Raw genomic sequence first — 19,649 nt, forward strand, 5'->3', positions numbered from 1 at the left:
ACCCTGAAAATCCATTTTTTCATTGTCACTTTCAGACCCTTCATGAATAGAACACATTGAAACTCTTGTATCATTTCCTAAAATTATTTTACTCTTGCATGTTTGGGACTATAATTTTTCTTCTTCCTTCTAAGTGGAGCTCATATCTGCATTTGTGGAATTCTTCCAGGCTTCTCATCTGTTAATGCTTTTTCAACGTGCTGTGTAGTTTTTACCAAACGCATATTTAGGTTTATTTGTACTCTGCCACATTGGGTGATAGAAGCTGCGAGACAGGCTGCACCATATGGGCGTGTTTTTTTTTTTTTGTTCTGTCATATTGAATATTTATAGAACATATAGCCCCTCACTTTCATGCACCACTAACAGGGGACATGGTCCTTTTCAAAAGAGACAGGAAAGGAAGTCAAGGGAGCTGAGACAGCAAGTCGGGGGAGGAAACCCAGAGCTTCTCAGGAATCGTCAACTGTCCACACATTCAGTTCTGCAGATGTGGGTCCCTGCTGAGGCCCAACCTGGGTTCTTGTGCAGGCGTCTGGACAAGACGCCCATAATGTGTGGGCACAGTGGAGTTGGGAAGGGCAGCTGTGGTTTGAATTCCAGCCCACGTGGCACTGCTGTGAGAATTCATGAGCATGTTAATTAATGTCCATTAGCAGGGATAAAATGAGTAAATGCAAGATGTCAGACTCACTACCTTAGATTCCATATTTATTACACTTTGTGACAATGTTTCTCCCTTTTTCCACTTTTTAAATTTTTTAAGTTTGTGTTTAAATTTTTGTTAGTTAACATATTGTGTAATATTAATTTCAATAGTAGAATATTGGTTCATCACTTACATTAACACCCAGTACTCATCACAACATGTGGCCTACTTAATCTCCATCACCCATTATACCATCCCCCACACACCTGCCCTCCAGGAACCCTCAGTTTGTTCTCTAACCTTAGAGTTTTTTTATGATTTCTTGCTCTTTTTCCCGTTCCCCTACGATCATCTGTTGTGTTTCTTAAATTCCCCATATGAGGAAATCATATGGTGTTTGTCTTTCTTTGACTGACTTTGCTTAGCATGATACCCTCTAACTGCATCAACTGGAACATTGGTCTCCCACGGCCCTTTTTGTGAGAGTTACATCATCAGCTCTCCACATTCTGAGACTAGACACTAGTCAGAATCAGACAAGAATTACATCACTGATTTTCCTATGTCTTCAGCTTGTGACAGTAGATCATGGGACTTCTCAACCTATTTAGTCATGGAAATCAATGTGCTTTGGGTTCTGTTCCTCAGGAGAATTTTGACTAGTACACGGAGATGGTTTGTCTCATTTAGGGGAATTGAATAAAGCTGTAGCTCATTTAAAGTCCTGAGTAGCAAAGTGCTATGAAAGATGTGTCACGTTGTTTGACTGGGACAAGGGATGGGTGAGGATAATGAGGAGCTGTGGGATCCTGTGGTCCTAGAGTGCATCTGGGACTCCTGTAAAGGTTCACCTTTTGTGCCTCAGGAATTCTGTAATTCACTCATGTTGAGGGACAGGAGTAAGCAAGTGCAAACTACTGTGTCTTTGTGCATGTTAGTCTAGTTTCCCTATGACAACCCAGTTTCTAATTCAGAGAGTTAATAGGTAAACACAGAATCTTATATCCAGGGAGGCTCCCCGGGGAAACTGCTGTGTGGAGAGGAAGCCCCAGACCCTGACAGGAAACCTGCCTGTAACCTCCATCTGCACCTGCGCCTGGGAACACAAAGGAGAATCGTGCATAGTGTGCACCCCCTGGTGGTGCTGATCCCCTCCTGCAGGGAGGTTTGTGTGTGGGCTCTCAGTGAGGTTCCCTCACCGTGTCTCTCGTACAGTAATATGTGGCCATGTCCTCGGTCTTGAGGTTGTTCATCTGCAGATACAGCGTGTTCTTGGAGTTGTCTCTGGAGATGGTGAATCGGCCCTTCACGGAGTCTGCATAGCTTGTGCTACTTCCATCAGTATTAATCCATGAGACCCACTGCAGCCCCTTCCCTGGAGCCTGGCGGACCCAGTTCATGTTGTAGCTACTGAAGGTGAATCCAGAGGCTACACAGGTGAGTCTCAGGGACCCCCCAGGCTTCACCAGGTCTCCTCCAGACTCCACCAGCTGCACGTCACACTGGACACCTGCAGACACAAGACATCTTGGTCAGGAAACTGTCACACATCCACTGTTTCACTCATATCCATTCACAGACTCAGTGTCCCTCGTTCACCATGAATTACCTTTTAAAAGAGCAACCAGGAAAACCCAGCCCAGCACAGTCTCCATGGTGAGGTGTGTGTGTTCTGTGCTGATCACAGAATGGGAACACCTGGGACTCCCGGGGCTGGGGCTTCTCTTCGAGCTGCAGGGTCGGGGCTGGGCTGGTTTTATTAGCACAGAGAGGGCCCCATTTGCATGTCCTCTGACATATATATCAAGCTCCAGACTTACATTTGATTCTTTAAAAGTGAACGACAGTGTTAGGACGCACTTCTACATTAGAGTGTGTGGATGGCGGTGTGACAATATGAAGAAATTTTTTTTTCAGTTTTGGGGTTTTACCTTTATTAATGGAGCTTTCGGCATAATCTTTAAGAAATTTTTGCCTCAACATCATGATCACTGATTATATTCTTTTAAAAAATATTTTAATTTTTTAATTATTTATTTAGTATGTGTTTTTAATTTTAAAATTTACATCCAAATTAGTTAGCATATAGTACAATAATGATTTTAGGAGTAGATTCCTTAGTGCCCCTTACCAGTTTAGCCCATCCCTTCCCACAACCCCTCCAGTAGCCCTCTGTTTGTTCTCCATATTTATGAGTCTCTTATGCTCTGAATCCTCCATGCTTTCATATTATTTTTGTTTCCCTTCCCTTATGTTCATGTGTTTTGTCTCTTAAAGTCCTCATATGAGTGAAGTCATATGAGTTTTGTCTTTCTCTGACTGACTCATTTCACTTAGTATCATACCCTCCAGTTCCATCCACGTAGTTGCAAATGGCAAGATTTCACTCTTTTTGATTGCCAAGTAATACTCCATTGTATATATATACCATGTCTTCTTTATCCATTCATCCATCGATGGACATTTGGCTCTTTCCATACTTTGGCTATTGTTGATAGTGCTGCTATAAACATGGGGGTGCATGTGTCCCTTTGAAACAGAACACCTGTGTCCTGTGGATAAATGCCTAGTAGTGCAATTGCTGGGTCATAGGGGAGTTCTATTTTTAGTTTTTTGAGGAATTTCCATACAGTTTTCCAGAGTGGCTGCACCAGCTTGGGTTGCCCCCCAAAATGCAAAAGAGATCCTCTCTCTGCATCCTCGCCAACATCTGCTGTTGCCTGAGTTGTTAATGTTAGCCATTCTGACATGTGTCAGGTGACATCTCATTAGGGTTTTGATTGGCATTTCCGTGATGATGAGTGATGTGGAGCATTTTTTCATGTGTCAGTTGGCCATCTGGATGTCTTCTTTGGAGAAGTGTCTATTCATGTCTTTTGTCCATTTCTTCACTGGATTATTTGTGTTTTGGGTGTTGAGTTTGATAAATTCATTATAGATTTTGGATACTAACTCTTTATCTGAGATGTCACTTGCAAATATCTTCTCCCATTTTGTCAGCTGAATTTTAGTTTTGCTAATGGTTGCCTTCACTATGCAGAAGTGATGAGGTCCCAGTAGTTCATTTTTGCTTTTGTTTCCCTTGCCTCCAGGGATGTGTTGAGTAGGAAGTTGCTGCAGCCAAGACCTAGATGTTTTTGCCTGCTTTCTCCTCGAGGATTTTGATGGCTTCCTGACCTAATTGGGGTCTTTCATCCATTTTGAGTTTAATTTTGTGAATGGTGTAAGAAAGTGGTCCAGGTTCATTCTTCTATATGTCACTGTCCAGTTTTCCCAGCACCACTTGCTGAAGACACTGTCTTTATTCCATTGGATAGTCTTTCCTGCTTTGTGAAAGATTAGTTGGCCATACATTTGTGGGTCCATTTCTTGATTTTGTATTCTGTTCCATTGATCTGAGTGTCTATTCCTGTTTTTTTTTTATTTTTGGCATTAATTTATTACTTTTCAGAGACAGAGACAGAGCATGAGCGAGAGAGGGTCAGAGAGAGAGGAAGACACAGAATTCCAAGCAGGCTCCAGGCTCTGAGCAGTCAGCACAAAGCCTGACTCAAGCCATTCTAACTCAAGAATGGCCAGATGGTGACATGAGTCAAAGTCGGACGCATAACTGACTGATCCACTCAGACGCCCCTGAGTATCTGTGCTAGTACCATACTGCCTGATGATTACAGCTTTGTAGTGTAGCTTAAAGTCTGGGATTGTGATGCCTCCTGCTTTGGTTTTGTTTTTCAAGATCACCTTGGCTATTCTGGGACTTTTCTGTTCCATACAAATTTTAGGATTATTTGTCTAGCTCTGTGAAGAATGCTGGTGTCACTTTGATCGGGATTGCATTGAATATGTAGATTGCTTTGGGTACTATCGGCATTTTAACAATATTTGTTCTTCCTATTCAGGAGCATGGAATCTTTTTCTGTATTTTGTCTTCTTCAATTTCTTTCATAAGCTTTCTATAGTTTTCAGTGCATAGTGTTTTTGTCTCTTTGGTTAGATTTATTCCTAGGTATTATATGGTTTTTGGTGCTACTGTTAATGGGATAGATTCCTTGATTTCTCTTTCTGTTGCTTCATTGTTGGTGTATAGGAATGCAACACATTTCTCTGAATTGATTGTATATCCTGCCACTTTGCTGAATTCATGAATCAATTCTAGCAGTTTTTTGGTGGAGTCTTTTGGGTTTTCCATATAGAGTATCATGTCTTCTGTGATGAGTGAAAGTTTGACCGCCTCCTGGCTAATTTGGATGCCTTTAATTTCTTTGTGTTGTCTGAGTGCAGAGGCTAAGACTTCCAATACTATGTTGAATAACAGTGGCGAGAGTGGATATCTGTGTCTTGTTCCTGACCTTAGGGAGAAAGCTCTCAGTTTTTCCCCATTGAGGATGATATTAGCATTGGGTCGTTCATAGATGGATTTTATGATCTCGAGGTATGGTCCTTCTATCCCTACTTTCTTGAGGGTTTTTATCAAGATGTTGTATTTCAGGATGTTGTATTTTGTCAAGTGGTTTCTCTGCATCTATGGACAGGATCATATGGTTCCTGTCCTTTCTTTTATCGATGTGATGAATCACATTAATTGTTTTGCAGATATTGAACCAGCCCTGCATCCCAGGTATAAATCCCACGTGGTCGTGGTAAATAATTTTTTTAATGTATTATTGTTTCTGGTTGGATAATATCTTGCTAAGGACTTTTTTATCCATGTTCATCAGGGAAATTGTTCTATAATTCTCCTTTTAAGTGTGGTCTCTGTCTGCTTTTGGAATCAAGGTAATGCTGGCTTCATAGAAAGAGTCTGCAAGTTTTCCTTCCGTTTCTATTTTTTGGAACACCTTCAAGAGAATAGGTGTTAACTCTTCCTTAAATGTTTGGTAGAATTCCCCTGGAAAGCCATCTGGTCCTGGACTGTTGTCTTTTGGCAGATTTTTGATTACTAATTCGATTTCCTTACTGGTTATGGGTCTGTTCAAATTTTCTATTTCTTCCTGTTTCAGTTTTGGTAGTGTATATGTTTCTAGGAATTTGTCCATTTCTTCCAGATTGCCCATTTTATTGGCATATTATTGCTGATAATATTCTCTTATTACTGTTTTTATTTCTGTTGTGTTGGTTGTGATCTCTCCTCTGTCATTCTTGATTTTATTTATTTGGGTCCTTTCCTTTGTCTTTTTGATCAAACTGGATAGTGGTTTGGGCGCCTGGGTGGCGCAGTCGGTTAAGCGTCCGACTTCAGCCAGGTCACGATCTTGCGGTCCATGAGTTCGAGCCCCGTGTCGGGCTCTGGGCTGATGGCTCAGAGCCTGGAACCTGTTTCCGATTCTGTGTCTCCCTCTCTCTCTGCCCCTCCCCCGTTCATGCTCTGTCTCTCTCTGTCCCAAAAATAAATAAACGTTGAAAAAACAAAACAGAACAAAAAACTGGATAGTGGTTTATCAGTTTGTTAATTCTTTCAAAGAACAAGCTTTTAGTTTCATTGATCTATTCTACTTTTTTTTGCTTTTGTTAGCATTAATTTCTGCTCTAATCTTTATTATTTCCTGTCTTCTGCTGGTTTTCGATTTTATTTTCTGTTCTTTTTCTAGCTTTTTAGGTGTAATATTAGGTTGTGTATCTGAGATCTTTCTTCCTTCTTTAGGAAGGCCTGGATTGCTATATACTTTCCTCTTATGACCGCCTTTGCTGCATCCTGGAGGTTTGCATTGTGGTTTTATCATTTTCATTGACTTCCATATCCTTTTTAATTTTCTCTTTAACTGTTTGGTTAGCCCATTCATTCTTTACTAGGATGATATTCAGTCTCATTATTTGTTACCTTTCCAAATTTTTTCTTGTGGTTGATTTTGAGTTCATGGCATTGTGGTCTGAAAATATGCATGGTATGATCTCGATCTTTTTGTACTTACTTAGGGCTGATTTGTGTCCCAGTATGTGGTCTATTCTGGAGAACATTCCATGTGCACTGGAGAAGAATGCATATTCTGTTGCTTTAGTATGAAATGTTCTGAATATATCTGTTAAGTCCATCTGGTCCAGTGTGGAATTCAAAGCCATTGTTTCTTGTTGATTTTTTGATTAGATGATCTATCCATTGCTGTGAGCGGGGTGTCGAAGTCTCCTACTGTTATGGAATTCTTATCGATGAGTTTATTTATGTTTGTGATTAATTGATTTCTATATTTGTGTACTCTCACATTTGGCACATAAATATTTACAACTGCTAGGTCCTCTTGGTGGATAGACCCTTTGATTATGAATGATATAATGCCCTTCTGCATGTCTTGATACAATCTTTATTTTAAAGTCTAGATTGTCTGATATCAGTATGGCTACTCCGGCTTTCTTTTGTTGACCATTAGCATGATAGATGGTTCTCCATCCCCTTATTTTCAATCTGGAGGTGTCTTTAGGTCTAAAGTGGGTCTCTTGCAAAAAGCATATAGATGGATCTTGTTTTCTTCTCCATTCTGTTACTCTATGTCTTTGATTAGGGCATTGAGTCCATTGACGTTTAGAGTGAGTACTGAAAGATACGAATTTGTTGGCATTATGATGCTTGTAGAGTTGGAGTTTCTGGTGGTGTTCTTTGATCTTTCTAATATTTGTTTCTTTTGGTATGTATTTATTTATATAGATACATTTTCATCTTTTCTCCCCTCAGAGATTCCCCCTTAAAATTTATGGCAGGACTGGTTTAGTGGTCACAAACTCATTTAATTTTTGTTTGTCTGGGAATCTTTTTTATCTGTCCTTCTATTTTGAATGACAGTCTTGCTGGATACAGAATTCTTGGCTGCATATTTTTCTGATTTAGCACACTGAATATATCCCACCACTCATTTCTGGCCTGCCAAGTTTCTGTGGATAGGTCTGCTGCAAACCTGATCTGTCTTCCCTTGTAAGTTAGGGACTTTGTTTCCCTGTTGGTTTTTTTGATTCTCTTCTTGCCTGAGTACTTTGTCAATTTGACTATGATATGCCTTGTTGATGTTCAGTTTTTGTTGAATCTAATGGGAATCCTCTGTGCTTCCTGGATTTTGATGTCTGTGTCTTTGGCCAGGTTAGGAAAGTTTTCCGCTATGATTTGCTCACATAATCCTTCCACCCCTATTTCTCTCTTCCACTTCTCGGACCCCTATGATTCTCATGTTGTTCCTTTTTAATGAGTCACTGAATTCAATTCTATAATTCTTAAATCTTGCTCTTTTGCCATAATCTCCCTCTATTTATCTGCCTCGTTATTCTCTATAAGGTTGTCCTCTGTATCGCTGATTCTCTGTTCTGCCTCATCCATCCGTGCCACCACTGCATCCATCCGTGATTGCAGCTCAGTTATAGCATTTTTAATTTCATTCTGGCTATTTTTTACTTCTTTTATCTCTGCAGATAGGTATTCTAATCTATTTTTGACTGCAGCTAGTATTATTATTGTGATTCTAAATTCTGGTTCAGACATCTCACTTGTACCTGTGTTGGTTAAATCCGTGGCTGTTGTTTCTTTGTGCTCTTTCTTTTGGGGTGAATTCCTTCGTTTTGTCATTTTGAGGGGAGAAAAGGCATTAATGAGGTAGCAAAATTGAGATAAAAAGATAAAATTACAGAAATATTAAAATTAAAAATTAAACACACAACACATGAATCGAACAGATAATGCTAGATCCTAGGTGTGTTTTGGTCTGTGTGTTGAAAGTGGTTTGACAGATTAGAGAAAAAAAGGGGGGGTGGAAGAAAAAAAAGGAAATAATTTGATAATTTGAAGAAATGAATACATTGAAGTTGATTAAAATGAAATGATGGGAGTAAATAGAGTTTGAAAAAATATACACAAAATTAAAGAATATAGTATAAAAAAGTAAGGAAAAATATTTTTAATAAAAATTAAAAATAAATGTGATTATTTTATTTTTCTGTATTCAAGAAAAAAGAAAGGAAACGAAAAAAGATAAAAAAAGGAAAAAAAGGAAATCATTTGAAAACTCAAGAAGTGAATACACTGTAGTAGACTAAAGGAAAATGATGGAAGTAAAATAGAAATTGATAAAATTTACATAAAAGCAAACAATATAGTAAAAAAATTAAATAAAAATATTTTTAATAGGAATTGAAAGTAAAATGAAGTTTTTCTCTTTCTGCATTCAAGAAAAACAACAGAGACAAAGAAGAGAAAAAAGAAAAGAAAGAAAAAATAAAAAGGAAACTGTTTGGAAATTTGAAAAGGGGAATACACTGAAGTAGAAATGATGGAAGTAAAAGAGAATTTGAAAAAAAATGACACAATTGTAAAAAATGTACTAATAAAAATAAAGAAAAATATTTTTATTTTTTTTTTAAATTTTTTTTCAACGTTTTTATTTATTTTTGGGACAGAGAGAGACAGAGCATGAACGGGGGAGGGGCAGAGAGAGGGAGACACAGAATCGAAAACAGGCTCCAGGCTCTGAGCCATCAGCCCAGAGCCCGACGCGGGGCTCAAACTCACGGACCGCGAGATCGTGACCTGGCTGAAGTCGGACGCCCAACCGACTGCGCCACCCAGGTGCCCCCAAGAAAAATATTTTTAATAAAAATTGATAATAAAAATAATCTTTTCTCTTTCTGCATTCAAGAAAAAGTAAAGAAGTGTAAAAGAGAAAAAGAAAAAAAGAAAGAAAATTGACTAGATGAACCTGCTAACATATTGATGCAGGACTGAGATTACTTCGTTATCCCCTAGATGTCAGTCTATGTAGTTCTTTATAGTCCATAAACTAAGCGGCAGTGAGACTGTGTTCCTGAAGAGCCAAGTTGGCCCAGTTTGTCAGGGCTCAGTGTAATGGCACCGTTCTCCAGTAGATGGCGCTTCTAGCCTCCTGGGGTGGATTGTTGCAGTGCTTGTAGGTGTGTATGCGCATGCACGGGAGAGATGAAAATGGCGCCACCCAGCTACACAGTCTGTTTTCCCAGATCAGCAATCGCGCACCCGTCCTCTGTCTTCAGCTCTCATCCATTCCCCGCTCCTTCACTCTCCATGACCAGGCCCCAGGGTGCACCTCTCTTCCAAGTTTTGTCACAGACGCGGCTGTTTTCCCCAGTCCCTTACGTCTAAAGGACCGCGGCTTTGACCTGTTCTGCCCCCTGTGGGAGGGACTCACCAAGCAATGGCCGATGAGCAACGGCTGAATATCAGCTGCACCCAGGAAAGCTTGGTGGACCCTGTTGTTGCTGATGCCCCGAGACTGTGGCCAGGTGCCAGCCCACCCCAGAAAACGTTCACAAGAGTATGTTGCAGCAGCCTTTCGTGGATTATGGAAAATCACAACACACGTCTGGCACCAGGCTTCACCCTAAAAGACCTTGTTCCAGCACCAGCGAATGTGGCCGTTTTCTTGGGTCTGCTGGGGCCAGGTCGCTTTGGCAGTCTCCACCAAATGTCCTTCCAGCAGTGGAACTGCCTCTCCCCGTGTGGCCTGAGAACATCCCGGACCCCACTCTGTTCCTGGGGATTCACCTTTCCCAGCAAAGCACCGCCAAGTATCGAGCTACAGATTTGCAGCCTTTGCGCTCCCCTTGTTTACAGTCTTAGTGGAATTTAAATCCTCTCCTTTCTCCTTTCTCCCTTCTTAGTTTAGTCCCTGTGGCTGTTTCAAATTTTCCACTTTCTCTCCAGCTGTTTTTGGGGAGGGGTGCTTTTTCTGTATTCTCCCCTACTCCCCAGGCTCCGTCCTCTCTCCACCCGCAAAAGCACATCCCTTCCCGCAACTTCTCACTCCCAAAGGTCACCTCTCCATGCCACGTTCTTGTTTAATTCTGTGGTTCAGGTTGTGCAGATTGTTGTGTTAATCCTCAATCAGTTTTCTAGGTGTGTAGGATGGTTTAGTGTTGGTCTGGCTGTATTTCATGGACGTGAGACACACAAAAATCTTCTATGTTTTTCCGCCAATCTGTCTTGCCCCATTGACTGCCTAATCTTCAACTGAGCATTTGAGGATATTATGCCACTCCCTTCTTTCCTCCAGGTTTCTGTGGACACTTCTGCCATACTCTTTTTTTTATCTTCCTGTATTCGTTAGCAAACTCTTCTGTCTTCGTGCTTATAGTTTTTTTAATCTGTGTATTTTGTGAATTTTACCAAGTTATGTCTCAGAGTTGGCCTGCTTTTTTGTTTTTTAATTTTAATGGGAGTTCTCTGTGACTCATAGATGTGGACGTCTGTTTCCTTCACCATTTAGTGGAAATTTTCCACTCTAATGCACTCAGATAAAACTTCCCCCCTTTTTTCTCTCTCTCTTCTTCTTCTGGTACTCCTTTGTAAAGAATTTTATTACACTCTATGGAGTTGCTGAATTCCCTAAGTATACATTTGTGAGGCAATATTTTAATTTTCCTCTTCTTTCCTGCTTCATTTCTCACAAAATTTTATCTTCTATGTCACTCATTCATCTGCTTCTTTCTGCCTTGAGTTCATTATATCCAATCAGTTTCACATCTCGGTTACAGGATTTAAAAAATTTCAGCCTGACTGGGTTATAGGTCTTTTCCATCTGCAGTCAGGGTGTCCTCATGTCTTCTAGGCTTTCTCAAGCACAGCTAGTATCCTTATGATAGTTTTTAAAAGTTCAGCTTCCTTATGATAGGTTTTAAATTCTATTTGAGGCAATTATTTATATGTGTTTTAATGATATCCCTGGCAATGTACTTTTATTGTTTTTTCTTTTGGAATGAATTCCTCCATCATGGTGTATGTCTATGTCTCCGCTTTCTTAAGTGTTTTAGGAAAATCCTGTTATGTTTTCTGCTTCTAGAGTAGTGACTTTTTTGAGAAATGTTTACATACTGTTGAGGACCTGACATTCTGGAAGCATTTCTTGCATGTGCTGTGTGCACTGTGCTGTCATGTATTGGCTGCTCTGTCCCTCAGGTCAGTCCTCTGCAGAGTTCTCCTTGCCTCCCGGGGAGAGTTTTTCAACTTTGTCCATGGTGTTGTGAGTTTTAACTGGTGAGTTTGGTCTGCTTTTTAAAAGAGGCTAATTCCTATTTCCCTATATTTGAAGCCATGCCTCACTATATTATCAGTAGACTTGGTATCTGTGGGGGTATATGGTGGTCTTTGGAGGGAGGGGCGTGATGCTGGTCTGGGTTCCAGGCACTCTTTTCCTATTAAGGAAGCTTCTGAGGGAGGCAAGGGGGGTGGATCTTGGTGTCAGTGGCTCAGCATTTATTGGGGGGTGCTGTGCTGCTCACTGATTTTGTCCATGGTGATTGGTGGGAGGAAATATTGGCATCAGCTCCCCCTCTAGTCCCTGCAGTTGGAGTTCCCCACCGCCCCTGTTCAGGAAGCCCTCACACAGAGAGAACAATCTGTACTCATGGGTCCCAGGCTTCCTTCAGAGCCCTGCCTTCACCCTGTCTGTGTCCAAGCCATTGGCCCACCTGGCAGCTCAGGGCTCTTATGTTTTATCTCAGGAGCTCTAGCTGTGTTTGAATGCAACAAATTTTATGAACTCAATGTGACAGGGACCCACTGATCTTCTGGGAGAGTGTCTCTCTGTGCTGTGGCTGGAGCTGGTTATCCCAGAAGGTCAGTTGCATGAAAACTAGGGGCTTGGAGTTCATGGTGAAGAACAACAAGAGGACAGCGTACAGTTAGCTGCTCTCAGAAGAGGCTCCTATGGTATTGACCAGGGTAGTGCAATGGTGCCTGTCAGCTCTCCTGCCCAAAGAGAGGCAAGGCCCTGTCTCCCAAATGAACTCCAAGAAGATAACTGTCTCACCAATATGACACAGGGGATCTTAAAACCACAGCATTCCCTATGGGCCTCGGGCCTCCTTCTCCACAGCAACACTGATATGCCCACCAGGCTCCATCCCAGTGATATCATGGGCTTCTAAATCTTCAGTCTTTGAACTCGACTTTTACAGCAGGTTGACTTGTGATGATTAGCTGTATGTGTTATCTTGACTGCGTCATGGGTGCCCAGATTCACAACTGTTTCTGTGTATGTCTGTGATGAGTTTCCAGAAGAGATTGGTATTTCCATCCATGGTTTCTTTCTGCCTGGGCATCACCCATTCCATTATAGTTCTGAGTAGAATCTGATGCAGAGGGAGGAAGAATTCCCTCATTTTTGCTTCCCATGTGCTTGTTTGAAGTGGAATATTGGTCTCCTCCTGCCCTTGTTCTGAGAGTTATATCATCAGGTCTCCAAGTTCTGACACTAGACACTAGTTCAGAATCAGACGAGAATTACACCACAGGTTTTCCAGGCTCCCCAACTTGTGACAGTAGATCATGGGACTTCTCAACATATTTTGTCATGGAAACCAATGTGCTTTGGGTTCTGTTGCTCAAGGGAATCCTGACTAATACATGGAGATGATTTATCTCTTGTTTAGAGGAATTGAATAAGCTGTAGCTCATTTAAAGTCCTAAGTAGCAAAGTACCATGAAGGAAGTGTCACGTTGTTTGATTGGGACAAGGGCTGGGTGAAGATAATGGGGACCTGTGGTATCCTGTGGTCCTGGCTGCACAGGAAGTGCATCTGGGACTCCTGTAAAGGTTCAGCTGTTGTGCCTCTGGAAATTTGCAATTCACTCCTGTTGAGGGACAGGAGTAAGCAATGCAAACAACTTTTTCTTTTGTGCATGTTAGGGTAGTTTTCCTAAGACAACAATGATCTAATTCACACAGTTAATAGGTAAACACAGAATCCTGTGTCCAGAGAGGCTCCCTGGAGAAACTGCTGTGTGGAGAGGAAGCCCCAGACCCTGACAGGAAACCTGCCTGTAACCTCCATCTGCACCTGCACCTGGGAACACAAAGCAGATTTGTGCATAGTGTGCGCCCCCTGGTGGTGCTGATCCCCTCCTGCAGGGAGGTTTGTGTCTAGGCTCCCAGTGAGGTTGCCTCACCTTGTCTCTCGCACAGTAATATTTGGCCGTGTCCTTGGCCCTCAGGTTGTTCATCTGCAGATACAGCGCGTTCTTGGCGTTGTCTCTGGAGATGGTGAATCGGCCCTTCACAGAGTCTGTGTAGCTTGTGCTACCTCCACTACCACTAATTTCTGCGACCCACTGCAGCCCCTTCCCTGGAGCCTGGTGGACCCAGTTCCTGCTGGAACTACTGAAGGTGAATCCAGAGGCTACACAGGTGAGTCTCAAGGACCTCCCAGGCTTCACCACGTCCTCTAGACTCCACCAGCTAGCTGCACGCCACACTGGACACCTGCAGACACAAGACATCTTGGTCAGGAAACTGTCACACATCTACTGGTTCTAATTCATATCCACTCATATACTCATTGTCTCCTGTTCACCACGAATTACCTTTTAAATGAGCAACCAGGAAAACCCAGCCAAGCACAAACTCCATGGTGAGGTTTCTGTGTTCTGTGCTGATCACAGGATGGGAACACCTGGGACTCCTGGGGTTGGGGCTCCTCTCCAGCGGCAGTGTAGGGGCTGGGTTGGTTTTATCAGCACAGACAAGGCCACATTTGCATATGCTCTGACATATATATCAAACTCCAGACTTAATTTGATTCTTTAAATTTGAACGACAGGATTAGTGATGCACTTCTACATTAGTTTTTGTGGATGGTGCTGTGACAATATGAATAATCCTAATCGGTGAGCATAGTTATATTTGCAGACGTGTGTGCATTTTTCCAGGTCTTTCATCAACAAAGGTCATTTTTACTCTACAAGTTTTTACATATTTTTTTAAGTTTAACCCAAAATACTTTATTCTGTGTCATTTTCACTTGTATAATTTTGTTATTTGTTTTGGATATATTTCCATGCTGGTGTGAAAAATAACAGGTTTTTGTTGTTGTTGTTGTTGTTCATTTTGTAATCTGCAATCTCCCTCATTGTTAAAAGTAGTTCTAATATTTTTTTGTTGTATCTCTAGGGTTTTCTTATGTTTAAGGTCATGTCATCTGCAAACATAATTTTTCTCCCTTCCTACTGATTTAAATGTCTTTTATTTTTTTTATTCCCTCTTTTTCCTGGTTACATGTTCCAGTTGTAGGAGAAGAAAGCTTTTCCCTTCTTTTCTTCTGGGATTTAGCCAGTGTAAGGATTCAATTGACATAAGACATATCTACAGGAGAGAATAAATTTCATTTTGTAAGTGCATGGCCTTCCTAATGATATGACACCCAGAGAAAGGACAAAGCAGGTGGCACTTGTGATTTTCAGACAACAAAACTTTGGATTTGGCAAGAGTTAAGTTTGGGGTATTATGTTAGTCACCAAGCAACTAGGTTTGTTTGCACAGCCTTCTTGTCCCTGTGTTCCTTTTCTGGTGCTAAGGATGATTCTTCCTCCTGGTACATGGAAGTGAGATTTATATCCTTCTGTCAAGAGACAATGGAGAGTCTGAGTGTCCTTGGACTATTTCTCACGTGACTTTCATCCAAATAAGCAGTGTGACAAGATGACATAGTTTGAGGTGGCATATGTATTCTTCACGTCATCATGGGGAATACTTATGTTAGGGGTGACCATCATTGCCTGGCTCCTGATTTGACAGGAAAGCCTTCAGCATTTTACCGTTCAATATGCTGTCAGGTGTGGGCTTTTCATAGTGGCCATGATCATGTGGAGGTAATTTCCTTCAGTTCCTTTTTAATTGGGTTCTTTTTAAATGATGAACATGTGTTGAATTTTGTCTAATGTTTTTTTGAATCAATTAATGGTGGCTTTGATTCAATCGTACCCTCTTTTAATGGAAGACATCACATTTATTCATTTGTGTATGTTGAAGTATGCTTGCATTCCTGGAGTGAATCACACTGGATTATGTTGTATGATCCTCTAAATGTTCTATTGAATTCAGTAAGCTCAGATTTTGTGAAGGAATTTTGCATGTATGTTCTTTTGAGATAGTGACCTGTAGTTTCCCTTCTTGTGGTGTCTTTCTTTGGTTTGGTGTGAGAGCAATGCTCTCCTCACAAAATGCACTTGGGAGTGCTGTTTTTTTATCAATGTTTTGTAATAGTTTGAGAAATATTGGCATTAATTCCTCTTTAAATACTTAGTAGAAGTTTTAATAAAGCCATGGACTCCTATGCAGATTTTTTGGAGGGTGAGGTTTTAGATAGAGAAATCTTATTAATTTTTCTTTTGTTCATTTTGTATTTTTCCATGAAACAGTCTTGGTGGACTACATTATGGCATAAAATGTGTAATTTTTTTCTTGGTGTTCTAATTGTTGGCCTATAAATATCTAAGTTTTTCTTTAATGATCCTTTTCATGTCTTTACTTCAGTTATGTCTCCTTTTTCAATTCTGATTGCATTTGTTTGAGTCTTCCCTATTTACCTAGGCTACCTATTTTTTTTCAAATTTTACTTACTTTTCCAAATACAATTTTTTATGTAACTGATTTGTTTTCTGTATTTGTGATAGTCTCTATTTTCCTTCTGCTTTACCTTTTTATGTTATTTTTATGTTTATCTTTTTATGTCAATAAAAATGCCAGTGAGTTTTTTTAGGGAATCTGAAAAATATACTAATTCATATGGAACCACACAACACATGGAAGCAAGGAAATAATCATGAAGCGGAGAGAACTTGGAGACATCACACTTCTCTATTTCTAAAATATTGCAGAGGTACATTAACCACAACAGTGTGCTGCTGGCATCAAATGAGACATATAGATCAGTGGAGCAGATTACGGAGCCCAGAAGTAGAAGTTTGAAGATGCAGTCAGCAAATCCTCCATGAGATTTCCAAAAATGTGCAGTGGGGGTAGGATAGTGTCTCCTAAACATGGTGTTGATTCGGGGCACCTGTGTGGCTCAGTATGTTAAGCATCCAACTTCGGCTCAGGTCATGATCTCATGGTTTGTGGGTTCGAGCCTCACATCAGGCTCCTGCTGACAGCTCAGGGCCTGGATTCTGTACCTCTGTCTCTCTCTGTTTCTCTCTACACATGATGTGTCTCTCTCCCTCAAAAACAAAGTAAAAATTAAAAAATAGTATTGATATATACATGCAAAATAATAACATTTGGCCATCATCTTGTTTCATACATACACGTCGACACAAAAAAATCTCAAAATGAATGAAGGATTAAGAATAACACTTAAACCTAAATGCCTTCAAAGTAAACACAAAAGATAAACGTCATGACATTCACTTGAGAATGATTGATTTGATATAAAAGCAAAATCACAGAGAACAAAGCATACAAGGGGTCTACATCATTCTAGAAAAGGGGCAAGTAAATATTTGCAGAGGTAGAAGGCAGTCTATGGGAGGGTAGACATTACAGTAAAAAATATTGAGAAGGGGTTAATATCCAAAATGCAGGAGGGACAATAAGGTGTCCTCATTTCCCTGGCATCAGACCACACCTCAAGCTTTCCCCTTTCCCTAATGGAGACCCATCTCCATTCAAAGTGCTCCTCAGAGGATGAGTCTTAAAGATGTGCCCACTAGTGTCTGGGCCTCACATGCACAAGAGGATGGATTGCCCCCAGTGCAGAGCCTGTGCTCAGGGGGCCTGAGAAAGGAACTTCCCCAACCCATCAGTAGCCAGATGCCCTGTCTTGCTGCAGAGGGAGGACCTGACCCTGTGATAGACTCTGTTACCGCAGGATGTTCTTGCTTTACCTCCTCACTGTGTAACACCCAGATCTTGTGAGTAAAGAAATAACAGAATTTGATTCAGAAGGCAAAGCTACTGATTTGTACAATGTAGGAACCATAAAGTCTTTTGTTATCTATTACTCACCCCACCCCCCACTTTTGTCCCTAACCGGGCTGCCACTCATGCCTCAATTCCTGGTGATGAAGATGCATTACTGGGATGAACCTCTGCTCAACTTTCTTGTCAATGCCATTGCACTCTGATTCACAAGTTCTCTTTTCATGTATGCTTGGGGAAGGCAACTAAGTTGGGCTCAATATTACTCCAAGTTCTTGAAGCCAACTTACATTCTGTGCCTTCACCCAAGGCTGCACTCTTGTTTAGTATGTCCGTGACTTGTCACTCTAGTATGGAAGTAGTCAGAGAGCCCTTGCAGACTCCCCCACCCTCCTAAAGCACCAGCTGGACAGGACCATACACCCTCCTGTCTTCTTAATGTCCATGGTTGCAAACAGCTGCTGCCAATGAGGACTATGTCATAGTGCTTCAAAACTCCCCACAAAGTGTCTTGTCAGTTTTTCGCATCCCTCTCACCGGTACAAAAATGCAGCTGCATAAACTTCTAAGGAAACCTGGCTACTGCTTCCCAAGCACCCCTAACTTCACTGCCCTTGCTATGTCTCTATGAGCCCCTAACCCCTACCTGATGCTGCCACAGATTCCTTTTCATGACTCTCAGAGGCATTAACCTACTTTAAAGCATTAATATTAGCTCTGTGCACACCCCAAACTCTCATCTATCTGAATATCAATAACATGTTTCACCTCTCATTCCATGGAGATGCAGTGGCTGCACGTATCCTGTGACAACCTGTGCCTCTTGGATATGTCCTATAACTTTCTTCCCATGAAAATTAGAACTTGGGCCATCAGGCACCACTGCATGCTTGCACCCCCACAGCTGCTGTCTGGATACATTAGGATCCCCATTCACCTCTGTGTTCCTCTCTGACAAGTTTGTAATTCCCAGGACAACCACTTACCTACCAGCAAGCCATTGACTAACCCTTCCATCATCTTGTGTCATGTTAACAGTTTAAGTCTGGCCATCCCACTCCCCTCCCTAAAAAGGGAGACCCGGATCACCTGGGTGGCTCAGTAGGTGTGCCTCCTACTTCAGCTCAGGTCATGATTTTGAGGTTTGTGAGTTTTAGCCCTGCATCTGTCTCTTTGCTGTCAGCTCAGAGCCTGGAGCCTGCTTCAGATTCTGTGTCCCCCTCTCTCTCTGCTCCTCCCAACTCACACTCTTTCTCTCAAAAATAAATAAACGTTAAAAAATTTTAAAAGGGGAAACCCTACTTCATTCCACACGATTGCCCTCAGCTACAGGAATGATTTCTGGGACATCTGGTGGTCAACCCTGACTTCTGTTTAAAAAAAAAAATTCTTTAACATTTATTGCTTATTGAGAGACAGAGAGACACAGAGAATGAGCAGGGGAGGGGTCGAGAGAGGGGGAGACATAGAATCTGAAGTAGGCTCCAGGCTCTGAGCTGTCAGTACAGAGCCCGACACGGGCTCGAACTCACGGACCACAAGATTATGACCTGAGCCAAAGTCGGACGCTTAACCGACTGAGCCACCCAGGTGCCCCACCCTGACTTCTATTTTGTGATGGCTTCTGTATGTGGGGAAACATAGGAACCACTCAGGCCAGTGTCCCTACTAAAAGTCCTTGAGGCATCCTCTATGCCTGCTGTAAAATCAGTCTAAGCCACTGCACTCCCAGGTTTTCCCAAGCTTGCACATCTGCAAAGGGAAAGGCCGCCACTATTCACAGCCATTCCAGACATGTCCTGGAGTCTTCAGGGCTGTTGACACCCTCTGCAAATCCCACAGGTCCTAACCGCCATGAGTACCAGAGGACATTTTTCCAGCAGACATATAATTGCTGCCCTATTATATGCGACTGATCTTTCTGCTAAAATTGCTAACAGTCACTCTCCAGCCCAAACCGTGAGGAGACTGCCACCGTCTCTCCAGCAACTGACAGAGCTCACAAGGCTGTCAAATACACAGCCAAGATCAGAGCCCCTGTCCTTTCCCCCACTTTAGAAGTCTGCCTTTATCCCTGACTTGGACTATTGTTATCATGTAAGTTCCTCACAATGTGAAAAAGACAGGTGGACAGATCATGATTATATGGGGTGTATATTGGGGTTGAGAGGGTCTCTTGAGGCCCCTTTCTTCTCTCATTTGTTCTTGCACCAACCACATCAGATGGGATAATTAATAAACTGAGAGACAGTGGGTTCTTCCCAGGCATCCACTAAACCTCTGAGTAAATTATTTCCCAGGGCAGTAGTAAATCTCTCCAAGTTTTGTATAATATCAGCAGGCCCCAGGGAGTCCCTCTA

General features: G+C 41.6%; 1 protein-coding gene across 1 annotated transcript in view; it reads right to left on the minus strand.

Annotated features, from left to right (window-relative positions):
* LOC115508089 overlaps positions 1 to 9,954 on the minus strand; it is a 34,885-nt gene extending 24,931 nt beyond the window's left edge. The window contains exons 1-2 of the mRNA XM_032592302.1: positions 9,949 to 9,954; positions 2,259 to 2,368 (exon numbers count right to left, since the gene is read on the minus strand). Of these exons, the coding sequence (XP_032448193.1) occupies positions 2,259 to 2,304 (46 nt within the window). The 5' untranslated portion in view covers positions 2,305 to 2,368; positions 9,949 to 9,954. The remainder of the gene's footprint in view (positions 1 to 2,258; positions 2,369 to 9,948) is intronic.
* Positions 9,955 to 19,649: the final 9,695 nt, after the last annotated feature.

This window comes from Lynx canadensis, chromosome B3, assembly GCF_007474595.2.
Source record: "Lynx canadensis isolate LIC74 chromosome B3, mLynCan4.pri.v2, whole genome shotgun sequence".
Lineage (NCBI taxonomy): Eukaryota > Metazoa > Chordata > Mammalia > Carnivora > Felidae > Lynx > Lynx canadensis.